The sequence below is a fragment of the Symphalangus syndactylus genome, chromosome 18 (assembly GCF_028878055.3).
Source record: "Symphalangus syndactylus isolate Jambi chromosome 18, NHGRI_mSymSyn1-v2.1_pri, whole genome shotgun sequence".
Taxonomy (NCBI): Eukaryota; Metazoa; Chordata; class Mammalia; order Primates; family Hylobatidae; genus Symphalangus; species Symphalangus syndactylus.
Genome location: NC_072440.2, coordinates 102,133,079 through 102,145,637, shown reverse-complemented (window position 1 = coordinate 102,145,637; position 12,559 = coordinate 102,133,079). Strand labels below are relative to the sequence as shown.

General features: G+C 50.6%; 1 protein-coding gene across 6 annotated transcripts in view; it reads left to right on the top strand.

Annotated features, from left to right (window-relative positions):
• Window positions 1-12,559, top strand: part of LOC134733609 (putative uncharacterized protein C2orf48) — an 82,971-nt gene that overhangs the window by 31,945 nt on the left and 38,467 nt on the right. Inside the window, exon 5 of one of the 6 annotated variants that reach the window (XR_010117260.1) lies at window positions 1,375-8,737. The exons of 3 other annotated variants lie outside the window; for them this stretch is intronic. Coding sequence is in view for 2 of the 3 variants with exons in the window: in XM_063623990.1 (XP_063480060.1) it covers window positions 6,076-6,225 (150 nt within the window). In the remaining variant the exon portion in view is untranslated. Of the gene's footprint in view, window positions 1-1,374; window positions 8,738-12,559 lie in introns of those variants that run through there. 2 more of the 6 variants (XM_063623991.1, XM_063623990.1) reach the window with 2 other exon arrangements.

Genomic DNA, 12,559 nt, shown 5'->3' with positions numbered 1-12,559 from the left:
TTTGATTTAACAGTAGGTTCGAGAGATCTCCTCCACCTTCGTTCTGGCAGGGCTTCCCCTCCACCCCAGAAAGGAATTTATGGCAGTTTCACTCTGGGCCTCCTTACTGGGAGTGAAGCTGCCCCTTCTTGAAGAGGGAGTTTATGGCAGCCTCACTCCCAGAAGTTTCTGCTTTTAGTCAGATAAGGGAAACTCCAAAAATGCTTCTTTCTGGATCTGTTGAATCTCAAATGTCTTCAGTTTAAAATAATCTTTATACCAACTCTGGGGATTGGGGTGGGTCCCACACCACTCTCCTATACATCCCTACCTGCTAAAAAGATGTGCTGGCTCTGGCCTGGCTGGCTGCTCCACCTTCCAGCCCCCTGTCCTGTTTATTAATTTCTTCCCTCTCTTTTCTCCTTTTCTTTTCCCATTTATCCAGTCATTCCTTCCTTCTACCCACCCACCAACCTGATCACCCACTCATTCTTCTATCCTTCAATCCAACCTTTCCTCAGTACCCAACCTGTGCAACTGTACCATGGACTCCTTCAGGCAGTGGCTCCCAACTCCCATCACAGAGCAAATGCTCAACACATGCTCCTGTTTCATCTTTATTCAACAAACACTGGTCACTTGCTTCTCTTAATTATTATTATAATATTTATTTATTTATTTAGAGATAGGGTCTTGCTCTGTCACCCAGGCTGGAGTGCAGTGGTACAATCACAGCTCACTGCAGCCTCCACTTCCCAGGCTCAAGCCATCCTTCCACCTCAGCCTTCCAAGTAGCTGGGACTACAGGCACATGCCACCATTCCCAGCTACTTTTTGTATTTTTTTTTTTTTTTTGAGACAGAGTCTCACTGTCGCCCAGGCTGGAGTGCAATGGCGCGATCTCGGCTCACTGCAGGCTCCGCCCCACGGGGTTCACGCCATTCTCCTGCCTCAGCCTCCCGAGTAGATGGGGCTACAGGCGCCCGCCACCTCGCCTGGCTACTTTTTTGTATTTTTAGTAGAGACGGGGTTTCACCGTGTTAGCCAGGATGGTCTCGATCTCCTGACCTTGTGATCCGCCTGCCTCGGCCTCCCAAAGTGCTGGGATTACAGGCGTGAGCCACCGCGCCCGGCTTGTATTTTTTTTTGTAGAGATGGGGTCTCACTGTGTTGCCCAGGCTAGTTTTGAACTCCTAGGCTCAATCCTCCTGCCTCAGCCTCCCACAGTGCTGGGATTACAGGAGTGCGCCACTGTGCCTAGCTGCTTCTCTTTGTAAGTTCCAAGTTGAAGCACCCCCTTCAGGTGTAGTTTTAGACGTGCAACATGAGGGGAAATCTTAGATTAATTGCTGGGTCCAGAATTGCTCTGAAAGACAAAGACTGTCTTTGTTCTAGAAAAGTGCTCATAGGCGCTGTGAAGGCCTCGATGTCCCCTGGTGCCAATGCAACAGAGAAGCCAGCAAAATGCTCTGCATGGGACAAGTTCTGGTTTTTGCTACAGAGACTGTAAGAGATGCAAAGCCAGGACGGTGAGGGTGAGCTGGGGTGGGGGAGGCGCAGGGGGATCCCCAGCAGGGGGAGGGCATTTGAAGATGGGGGCGGCTGCTCCTTGGAAGCTGGCAGGCATGGCCACAGAATACGTGCCCCTTTCCTGGTCCCCTCGAGGTCTGCAGAGCCCTGAGTGCTCATGCCATGAAAATGAGTGTCTCTGAGTTTGGAGAGCTGGCCTCCACACCGGGCTTCCTGAGGACAGGAGCAGGAGCAGGAGGCTGAGGCCAGGGGGATGGCAGCCCCCAGGGATCTGAGGAAGCCTGGGAGCTGGCTTTGAACTTCTGCCCACGCTGGAACTTGGGGAGAAGAGGGAGATGTGAGTCAGGTTTTCCTAGTTCCTGAGGGCCTGGGAGGCCTTGGCTGGCATCCAGTTTACATAGAGAGTGTCCCCACCTGACGGTTCTGATCCAGATTCTGGTACCCGAGTGAGCTAGGCCATAGGAGCAGCTGGTGCCCTTGCTGTCCCTGAAGGCAGCATGGGAGGCCCCCAGGACTGGGGCTAAGGCTTTCCAGAGAGAAGGAGGTGCCTTTCCCTGCCAACTTCCTAGCTTTAAGGCACGCTCCGGACATCCAGAGTGAGCTCCTGCACCTGCCGGAACCCCTTGAGCTGCCTCTACCTTCCAGGATGACCCATTCCCAGTTTTCCCAATTACCTTTCACATTTCCTCTTTGGAAATGGAATTTGGTTTTGAGGTTGAGCAGGTGGCTAGAGACATAGAACATAAATATATCATGACTTGGGAGTTGACTTGCTTATCATGGAAATAAATGTCCTCCCTCCTCAAGAAGGAGTCGCTTGGCCAGGTCACTTCGATCTTGCCCTGTGGTGAAATCAGACGGCCCCTGGCTCGTGGGCGCTGGAACCAGGGGGGAGTTTCAGGGTGAGTCATGAATGCTGGGGGGGCAGGGGTGAATGGGCTGTACTGTCAGCTTTGTTTTCCTGTCGGGCGAGAGAGAGAGAAAGGAGGGGGATAAGAGAGAATGATGCCAAGGAGGCGCCTGGGCAGCTGATGAGCTCAGCCCCAGGGTGACTGCGGTCATTTGGGTCAGCAATGGGGACAGATACCAGCCCCAGCTGGGTCATGGGTCATTTATGGCCTGGGTCTCCCCCTCTCCTCCCTCCTCCTTCTCTCCAACCTGCTTTCTTGCTGCTGGAAGCGGGTGTGCAGGCTCCCGTGTGCCTGGCACAGCAGAGGCAGCACAGGAGACTCCATGGGGCCTGTGTCCTGCACCCCCACGCCCCCACCCCCAGCCACAGCCCTTTGAGAGCACAGCAGAATGAACGCCTGATTAGGAATCAGATGCCAGAAAGAAGCCGTGTCTGTTCCAAAATCAAGAGACCAGGAGAGGTGGCGTCCTTTAAAAGGAGAGAGCTAAGTGACAGAGAGGGGGCTTGTCCCCAGCCCAGGCACCTCAGGGCTGCAAGCCCCTTTGAGATGCGGGGCTCAGGCCTCACCAGGGGAAATGTGGGCATCTAGGTGACCCTCCACACTGAGCAGACCCAGCACAGGCTGTGCCACTCGTTATAGGCTGCGGGGCCTGCACAGACCCCAGGCAGCGAGCCTGCGATGGGGCAGGGTGTGGTGTGGAGGCCAAGCCCCTCCTCTGCTGGTTGGCAGCTTGGCCCAGCCTCCTCACTTGTGAACAGTCAGCTCTGCCCCTGGGCTGTCAGGAGGATTAAATGAGATAAGACATAAACACAGAGCAACTCCTTGCTAAGAGCCATGCTGTACCAAGCAAGGCACAGCAAAGGGAAAGAGAAATCCAGCGGCACCAGTGGGCTGAGAAGCCGTCAGGTTTGGCTGCTGCTGTTGTCTGTGTCTCCCGCCTTCCTCCTGAGCTGTGCTTCCAGGGAAGCCCTGGCCCTTCGTGCCAGCCGGTGACATTTCTGCAATTATTCCTAAAGAGGGGCCTGTGGGTCGAGTGAGCTAAGCAGGGCTGGGCAAGGTGGTGTCCACCGGTCAGTGCCAGAGTCTCCCTAATGTGGCCTGTAAGACGGAGCTGGTGTTGAACAAAGGAACAGGGTGATCTGGGAGCAGCAGCAGCCGCTGTCCTGAGCATCTGGGTCAGGACGACACGGATGCCACCCCAGGACCCCTGGCATAGGGAGCCGAGCAGGGCAGCCGGGCAGAGGCAGGAACGAATTCTGCTCAGCTGCAGAATAGTCACAGACACCCCCCCACCAGCAACGTCCCTGGAGCAGTCTTTCTTATTAAAAAATATTGAGTGTCAGTTATGTGTCAGGCACTGTTCTGGACACGAGGTCTTAGGAACAAACAAAATATACAGAAACTTGGCCCTTGTGTTGCTCAGGATGAAGAGGAGAAGACAGGAGCTGTGAGGTGTCCCCACCTGTCCAGAGGCTGGGAAAAGATGGTGCTGCTTGTTTAGAAAACCAGGCAGAGGAGCCCTGCTAGTCCAGGCCGGGCCAACGCCCGAGGATGAGGGGAAGCACAGCTCCTTTGGGGTCTGCGTGCATTTGAGCATGAGTGCGTTAACGGGGAATGTGTGTGTTAACAGGGCATGCGTTTGGGAGCCAGACAGACCTGGGCTGAGTCCTGCCCTATTTGCTAACTAGCCTGCTGTGTCGCCTTGCGTGGATGAAATTTCTCTGCTCTAAGTCATGGGTGCTGAGGCCTGCCTGTCTGGCAAGGGTCTGGGGGAGGTCGGACGAGATGAAGGAGGCCGGGGCTAGCACCATGGTGGTCCCTGGGCTGTGCCTGTTTCCCTCCCACTTCCGCTGCCTCCATCTGACCCTGCTCTGGAGGGACCGGGGGAGGGGCGGACGGCGGACACTGCTTCTGCAGCGCTCCTTGTCTCCGTCAGTGATTTATAGGAAGCCCGCTCAACCGAGAGCTAAGGGAAGATGGTGAAGGCCCTTTTGTTTTTAGTTCAATTTTGTGAGCAGAATGCTCCTGGGGCCAATAGATTTTTCCAGTAATGAAATTGTAAAAATAATTGAATTATGCCTTTCCAGCTTCAAAGACAACCTGTGCCCTTTCCCCAGCCCTCCGCGTGGCATTAGAGAACATTCGCCTCCTGCTGGGTCGGCCCCTTCCCCTCTTCCTTCTGTCTGTCGGTGCAGCCTCTGAATAGACTCCTGGCGTAGGGAGGGGCGGGGTGTGCTGTTGCTGCACCCAGGACTGCCTGCATCAGTTGCAAAATGCGATGTGGGGCCCTTTGTTGAAAAACAATGAAGCATTTCAAGATGGTGGCAGCAGAGCTTGAAACCGAGCTCAGGGCCCACCTGAGCAGGGCCCCGGTGTGGCCACACAGATCCCACACCCGTGATGCCAGTCCCCTGAGTCCCGGGGAACAGTGGCAAATCAGCACTCAGGAAATATCTGTTGAATGGAAAATCCGGTTTCCTTCGCCTTCTTCCTTGTCTGTCCTCTCCTGCCGCCTCCATTCAACTTTCTTCCTTCTTCTCACAGCACTCGACAGTGTAGACTCTGACTGCCTGGGTTCAAATGAGCTCACCATTTCCTAGTTGTAAGCCCTTCGGCAAGTGACTTAAACGCTCTGTGCTAAGATTTCCGCATCTGCAAAATGGGGAGATAAAGAGCTCCTACCTCCTAGGATCGTCATGAGAATGAGGTGTGCGAAGCTTGGCTGGCTTGGGTTCCATAGCAGGCACTCAGGGGTGTTGGCCACGAAGATTATTCTTTCTCTTCTCTCTTTTCCATCTTATTTCATCTCTCTCCGTTATTTGGTTCCCCTGTCCTTAGTCCCCTTTCTCCCCCAGTGGCATCCCAAGATGCACAATAGTGGCAAGTGCCCAGCCTGTTTCTGCAGCCTGATCCCCACCACTGGTTGGCCAGTCGCCCAAGGAGCAGCTGGATCCGTCATCTGGCTCTAGGGATGACCCAGTTCCAGCATCCCCGCAAGCCCCCGTCTATCCCCCTACCTCCCTCAGCAGAGGCCCAGCCCAATGCAGGCCCGTGGCTGGATGGGAGTAGCTCTTCCCACTGACCCTGGGAAGGGCTCTGCGGGGCTTGGGAGCCTCACCTGGAATCGGCCCTCAAGCCTCAGTAGAGAAGGAGAGCGAGTAGAGAGGTGATGGGGCTCCCTGGGCACCCCCAATGCACAGTCTCCTTCTGGGGCTTCTGATGGCCACACAGCCGGAAGACCTGCCCAGAAGAATTCAGTATAACCCAGTTCAGTGAACTTGGAGAGAACAAGGGCCTGTGCCGGCCGGGCAGAAGGCAGGGTTCCTGCCCTCTGGAGCCCTTGGCCTGGCGCGGGCTGATTAGGACCTAGATCTGCTTGGGTGGCTGGGTGGCCAAGTGGTGATTGGGCTGGTTCTGTGCAGGGTGTGCTCCGTGGGGGGCGTGATCTGGCAAAGCATTGGAGGTGGGACTGTGGAGGCACCATTGACTGAACTGTGTCCCCTGCAATTCACATGTTGAGGCCCAAACCCCCAGTGTGGCTGCATTTGGAGTAGGGCAGTAATTATGGTTAAATGAGGTCGTACGGGCGGGTGCTGATCCACTAGGATTAGGATCCTTATAAGTTAAACCTGCCACCTTCTCTCTGCCACATGAGGACATGGGGAGGAGGTGGCCGTCTCCCACCCAGGAGGAGGCCTTACTGGACACTGGGCCCTGGCTGCACCTTGACCTTGGACTTCTGGTCCCCAGAACTGTGAGAAGTAGATTTCTGCTGATTACGCTGCCCATCTGCGGCCTGAGCTAAGACAGCGGCGCTTGGGGAGAAGCAGAATTTGAGGAGCTCCTCAGTGGCAGCTGCCCTGGCCCTGATGTCAACAGAGGGGAACGGCCATCCACTGCTGGCCCCTCACCAGCTGGGCCTTCAGTGAGCTCCCTGGGCAGGTGAGGCTCTCCCAGCTCTGTGTCCCCCGTGAAACAGGCCCACAATTGAGCGCCTGTGGAGTGGAGTGAGGAAGAAACACTCCCCGAGGGGTCACTCTCTTCAGAAGACCTCAATGACTGTAGACTACTGATTTTTTTCCTTAAAAAAAAAAAAAAAAGGCTACGTATGGTGGCTCATGCCTATAATCCCAGCACTTTGGGAGGACAAAGGACCACCTGAAGCCAGGAGTTCCAGACTAGCCTGGGCAACACAGCAAGACCCCATCTCTACAAAAAATTTAAAACTTAGCCAGGCATGGTGGCACATGCCTGTAGTTTCAGGTATTTGGGAGGCTGAGGCAGGAGGATCACTTGAGCCCAGGAGCTAGATAGAGGCTGCAGTGAGCTATGATTGCACCACTGCTTTCCAGCCTGGGTGACAGAGTGAGACTCAAAAATGATTAAAAAAAAAAAAAGAAAAAATGTTGATAGCTGCTATAAAGTTTCTCTTATGCAGTACCTCCTCATTTTACAGGAAATTTGGAGATAGGGAAGATAGAAAGAAGAGGAAAAGATGCCTAAATATACCCAGAAAGGCCTTGCTAACACGCTGCTGTAGTCCTTCTATTCCTTAATCTAGGCATGTGGGCTTTTTTCTTATTTAAAAATGTTGATTTAGATATAATTATATGCAGAAAAGTGCACAAATCTGAAGTCTGTAGTTTGATAAGTTTTAGACATGTGCATACTCTGCACCCACCACCTCTGTTAGGATATAGAGCATGGCCAGTGCCCAGAGGGCACCACAGGCCCTGCCCAGCTGCACTCACACTCTCTTCAGTAACCCCTCATTCTGACTCTATTGCCATAGAATAGTTTGGTCTTTCTTAAACCTCATATAAACGAACCGTGTTGTATGTGGTCTTTGTGTCTCACTGTTTTTTCCCCTATTTTAAAAATTGTGTTAAAACACACAAACTTTATCATCTTGACCATTTTTAAGTGTACAGTTCAACGTTATTAAATACATTCATAATGTTGTATAACCATCACCGCCATCCATCTCTAGAACTCTTCTCATCTTAGAAAACTAAACTCTATACTCACTAAACACTAACTCTCTATTCCCTCCTCCCCACAGCCCCTGGTAACCACCATCCTACCTTCTGTTCATATGAATTTGAAAAAATTTTTATTTTAGTTTTTGAGATAGAGTCTCGCTATGTTCCCCAGGTGGGAGTGCAGTGGCACGATCTTGGCTTACTGCAACCTCCGCCTCCCAGGTTCAAGCAATTCTCCTCCCTCAGCCCTCTGAGTAGCTGGGATTACAGGCATACACCACCACGTTCAGCTAATTTTTTTTTTTTTTTTTTTTAGTAGAGACAGGTTTTCACCATGTTGACCAGGCTGGTCTCAAACACCTGACCTCAGGTGATCCACCTGCCTCAGTCTCCCAAAGTGCTGGGATTACAGGCATGAGCCATTGCGCCCGGCTGTGTTCCTATGATTTTGACCATTCTAGGTACCTCCTATGGATGGATTCATATAGTACTTGCCTTTTTGTGTCTAGCTTATTTCACTTAGCATAATGTCTTCAGAGTTCATCCATATCTGTAGCATGTCTGAATTTCTTTCCTTTTCTTAGGCTGAATAATATTTCATTATGGATATCATGGCATGTTGCTCATCCATTCATTAGTCAATGGACACTGGGTAGCATCCGCCCAAGTTTTAGACATTGGGAATAATGCTGCTGTGAACATGTGTGCACAAAATATCTCTTCAAAACCCTGTTTTCAGTTCTTTTGGGCATATACCCAGAAGTGGAATTCCTGATCATATGGTAATTCTACTTCTAATTTTTTTTTTTTTTAGACGGAGTTTTGCTCTTGTTGCCCAGGCTAGAGTGCAATGGCGCAATCTTGACTCACTGCAACCTCCGCCTCCTGGGTTCAAGCGATTCTCCTGCCTCAGCCTCCCAAGTCGCTGGGATTACAGACGTACGCCACCATGCCCGGCTAATTTTGTATTTTTAGTAGAGACGGGGTTTCTCCATGTTGGTCAGGCTGGTCTCGAACTCCCAACCTCAAGTGATCCGCCTGCCTCAGCCTCCCAAAGTGCTGGGATTACAGGCATGAGCCACTGTCTACTTCTAATTTTTTAAAGGAACCACATACTGTTTTCTACAGTGGCTGCATCATTTTACATTTTGTATTGGTGTCTTTTGCTTAATATTGGTCAGGGAAATTCATCAATGTGAACAGCACAAGTTTGTTTATAATTGCTGTGTTAAGGATTCCATTGTATGAACAAAACACAATCTATTAATTCCCCTATTAATGGACATTTGGATTGTTGCCCACTGTGGCTATTATGAATAAAGCTGTCATTAACCATCTTGTACACATTTTCTGGTGGTCATATGCACCTGTTTCTCCTGTGGGTATATTTAGGAATGGAATTGCTGGGCCATAGGGTAGGCAATTGTTTCACTTTGGTAGATATTAGGTGTAAATTTTGACGTCTTTAAAATAGTACTGATTGAGCCGGGTACAGTGGCTTATGCCTGTAATCCCAGCATTTTGGGAGGCCGAGGCGGGTGGATCACTGGAGGTCAGGAGTTCGAGACCAGCCTGACCAACATGGTGAAACCCCATCTTTACTAAAAATACAAAAATTAGCTGGGCGTGATGGTGGGCACCTGTAATCCCAGCTACTCGGGAGGCTGAGGTAGGAGAATCGCTTGAACCCGGGAGTTGAAGGTTGCGGTGAGCCAAGATCACACCATTGCATTCCAGGCTGGGTGACAGAGCGAGATTTTGCTTCAAAAAATAAAATAAAATAAAATGGTACTGATCATCACATAAAGTTTTGAGGTCTGCCTTTTTCACTTACTTTCATTTACATTAAATCATTACTATTTTTAAGTTAGAACTTTTATTTTGAGATAATGATAGATTCCCATGTAGTTGTGTGGAGTAACAGAGAGATTCAGTGCACCTTGTACCCTTTTCTCCCATGATAACATCTTGTGAACCTAGAGGCAATATCATAATAACTGTATTGACATTGATTCAATATCCTCAGATCTCCCTAGCTTTCTTTGCATCCATTCGTGTGTGTGTTCCTCTAGTTCTACACACTTTTATCACCTGCATATATTCGTGAGTCCACCACCACAGTTCCAATACCACAAGGATCCCTCCTGTTTGCTTCTTCCCTTTCCCTTTCTTCCTTCCTTCCTTCCTCCCTCCCTCCCTCCTTCCTTCTCTCCTTCCTTCCTTCCTTCTTCCTTCCTTCCTTCTTTCCTTCCCTCCCTCCCTCCCTCCCTCCCTCCCTCCCTCCCTCCCTCCCTCCTTCCTTCCTTCCTTCCTTCCTTCCTTCCTTCCTTCCTTCCTTCCTTCTTTCTAGCTGAGATTACAGGCCACCATGCCTGGCTAATTTTTGTATTTTTACTGCAGATGAGGTTTCACTATGTTGACCAGGCTGGTCTCGAACTTCTGACTTCAGGCGATCCACCCACCTCAGCCTCACAAAGTGCTGGGATTACAGGCATGAGCCACTGCGCTCAGGCTTTTTTTTTTCTTTAGACGGAGTCTCGCTCTGTCACCCAGGCTGGAGTGCAGTGGTGCGATCTCGGCTCACTGCAAGCTCCGCCTCCAAGGTTCACGCCATTCTCCTGCCTCAGCTTCCTGTGTAGCTGGGACTACAGGTGCCCACCAACACGCCCGGCTAATTTTTTTTTTTTTGTATTTTTAGTAGAGACGGGGTTTCACCGTGTTAGCCAGGATGGTCTCAAACTCCTGACCTCGTGATCTGCCCGCCTTGGCCTCCCAAAGTGCTGGGATTACAGGAGTGAGCCACCGTGCAGGCTTTTTTTTTTTTTTTTTTTTTAATGTGAAGTCTCACTGTGTTGCCCAGACTGGAGTGCAGTGGCACCATCTCAGCTCACTGCAACCTCCACCTCCTGGGTTCAAGCAATTCTCCCACCTCAGCCTCCCAAGTAGCTGGGACTACAGGCACCTGCCACAACGCCTGGCTAATTTTTGTATTTTTAGTAGAGACAGAGTTTCACCATGTTGGCCAGACTGGTCTTGAACTCCTGACCTCAGGTAATCCACCCATCTCGGCCTCCCAAAATGCTGGAATTACAGGCATGAGCCACTGTGCCTGGCCATCCCTCCTGTTTGTTTCTGACACAATCATCTACCCCCAGCCTCTGGCAACCACCAATCTGTTCTGCATCTTTATACCTTTGTCACCATAAGAATAGTCTGTACATGGAATCAAGCAACTAGTAACCTTTTGGGATTGGCTTTTTGCAGTCGGCATAATTCTCTGGAGAGTCATCCAGGTTGCTGTGTGCTGTGATTTGAATGCTGGTGCCCTCCTAAATTCACATGTTGGAATCTCATACCCAATATAATAGTTTTAAGAGGTGGGACCTTTGGGAAGTGATTAAGTCATGAGGGCTGTGACCTCATGAGTGGGATCAATGCCCTTATAAGAGAGGTGAAGGGAGTGCCGCTGCCTCTTTAACCACGTGAGGACACAGCAACAAACTGCGGTCTATGAATTGGAGAGCCCTCAACAGACACCGATTCTGCCGGCACCTTGATCTTGGACTTCCCAGCCTCCAAAGCTGTGAGCAATAAGTTTCTGCTCTTTATAAATTATGCAGTCTAAGGTATTTTGTTATAGCAGCTGGAACAGACTAAGACACTGTACCGATGATTTATTCTTTTCATTACTGAGTGGTGTTTCTGGATTTGGACATGCTGCAGTGTGTCTGGCATTCACCCTTTGTTTGTTTGTTTGTTTTGAGACAGAGTCTCACTCTGTCGCCAAGGCTGCAGTGTAGTGGCGTGATCTCGGCTCACTGCAACCTCCACCTCCTGGGTTCCGCTATTCTCATGCCTCAGCCTCCCAAGTAGCTGGGATTACAGCCATATGCCACCACGCCCAGCTAATTTTTGTATTTTTAGTATAGACAGGGTTTCACCACGTTGGCCAAGCTGGTCTCAAACTCCCGACCTAGGGCATCCATCCGCCTCGGCCTCCCAAAGTGCTGGGATTACAGATGTGAGCCACCACGCCTGGCCTGACATTCACCCTTAAAAGGACATTTGAGTGCTACCAGTTTTTGCCTGCTATAGTAAAGCTGCTATGGAGACTAGTGTATAGATTCTTTGGTGAACTTATGTTCACAAAAAAATGCAGTTGCTGGGTTGTGTGGTATTTGCCTCATAACTTCAGATGCTTCTTGACTTACAACAGGGTTACTTCCTGATGAACCCACTGTAAATTGGCAGCGTGGCTGAGTGGGAGCTGCATCTCTCTGCTTCTGTCCAGCACTGTGAGGGAAGTACAGTTTCTATTGAATGTGTATCACTTTCACACCATCATAAAGTCAAAAAATCCTGAGTTGAACCATCATAAACCAGGGATTGTTGGTATTTTTAGAGGAGCCCAGTGTCATAGGTTACTCTGCCAGTTACATATTCTGATGCAAACATTTTCTGAAGCCTTTATTATTATGACATTCTGGGGACCTCCGTACCCCTCATTTTTGGGGATTAGAGCTTCCCTGTGTCTAATCCAGCTCTAGAGCCACCTCCTCTGGAAGCCCTCCACCCAGAGCCACCTCTCTGTGAGAGCAGCCCCACCAATGACTTTCCTGTGGGATGGTGGAGCCCTCGTGCTGAATAGAGGATAATGCCATCCCACGGCTCCCTTCCCCCAGAAGAGGTCTGGGTCTCAGCTGAGGCTTACAGCCTAACACATCTGGCTCCAGACACACCGGGAGCTCTTTACCTGAGTGTGTCCCTGTCACGTAGACAGAGGCCTTTGAGAAAATAAACAGTGCCGAGAGAACCTCTTCGTCCTGGGGGAAGCTGGCTTGGTCTGGTGAAGACTTGTTCACTTGCTTCCAGCAGAAAATAACTTCGCTGTGAGCCTGGAGGTTATTATAACTAAATCATTCTGTGAACTACACAGACAGGCTGGGCATGGCCACTGTGTTTCCATCACCCTGGAGAGAAATCTGTGCCCAAATGGTTAAAAAAATTCCAAGTCATTCATTATTCACCCTCGCTGCATAATGCATGAAGGCTGCGGGCCAGGCCCATTTATGTTTTCAACATTGGCCTCAAATGTCAGCCACTGCCTCAGAGAGGCCCACGAGGGCCTTGGCACTCATAGTTGGCCCCTTCTCCCCT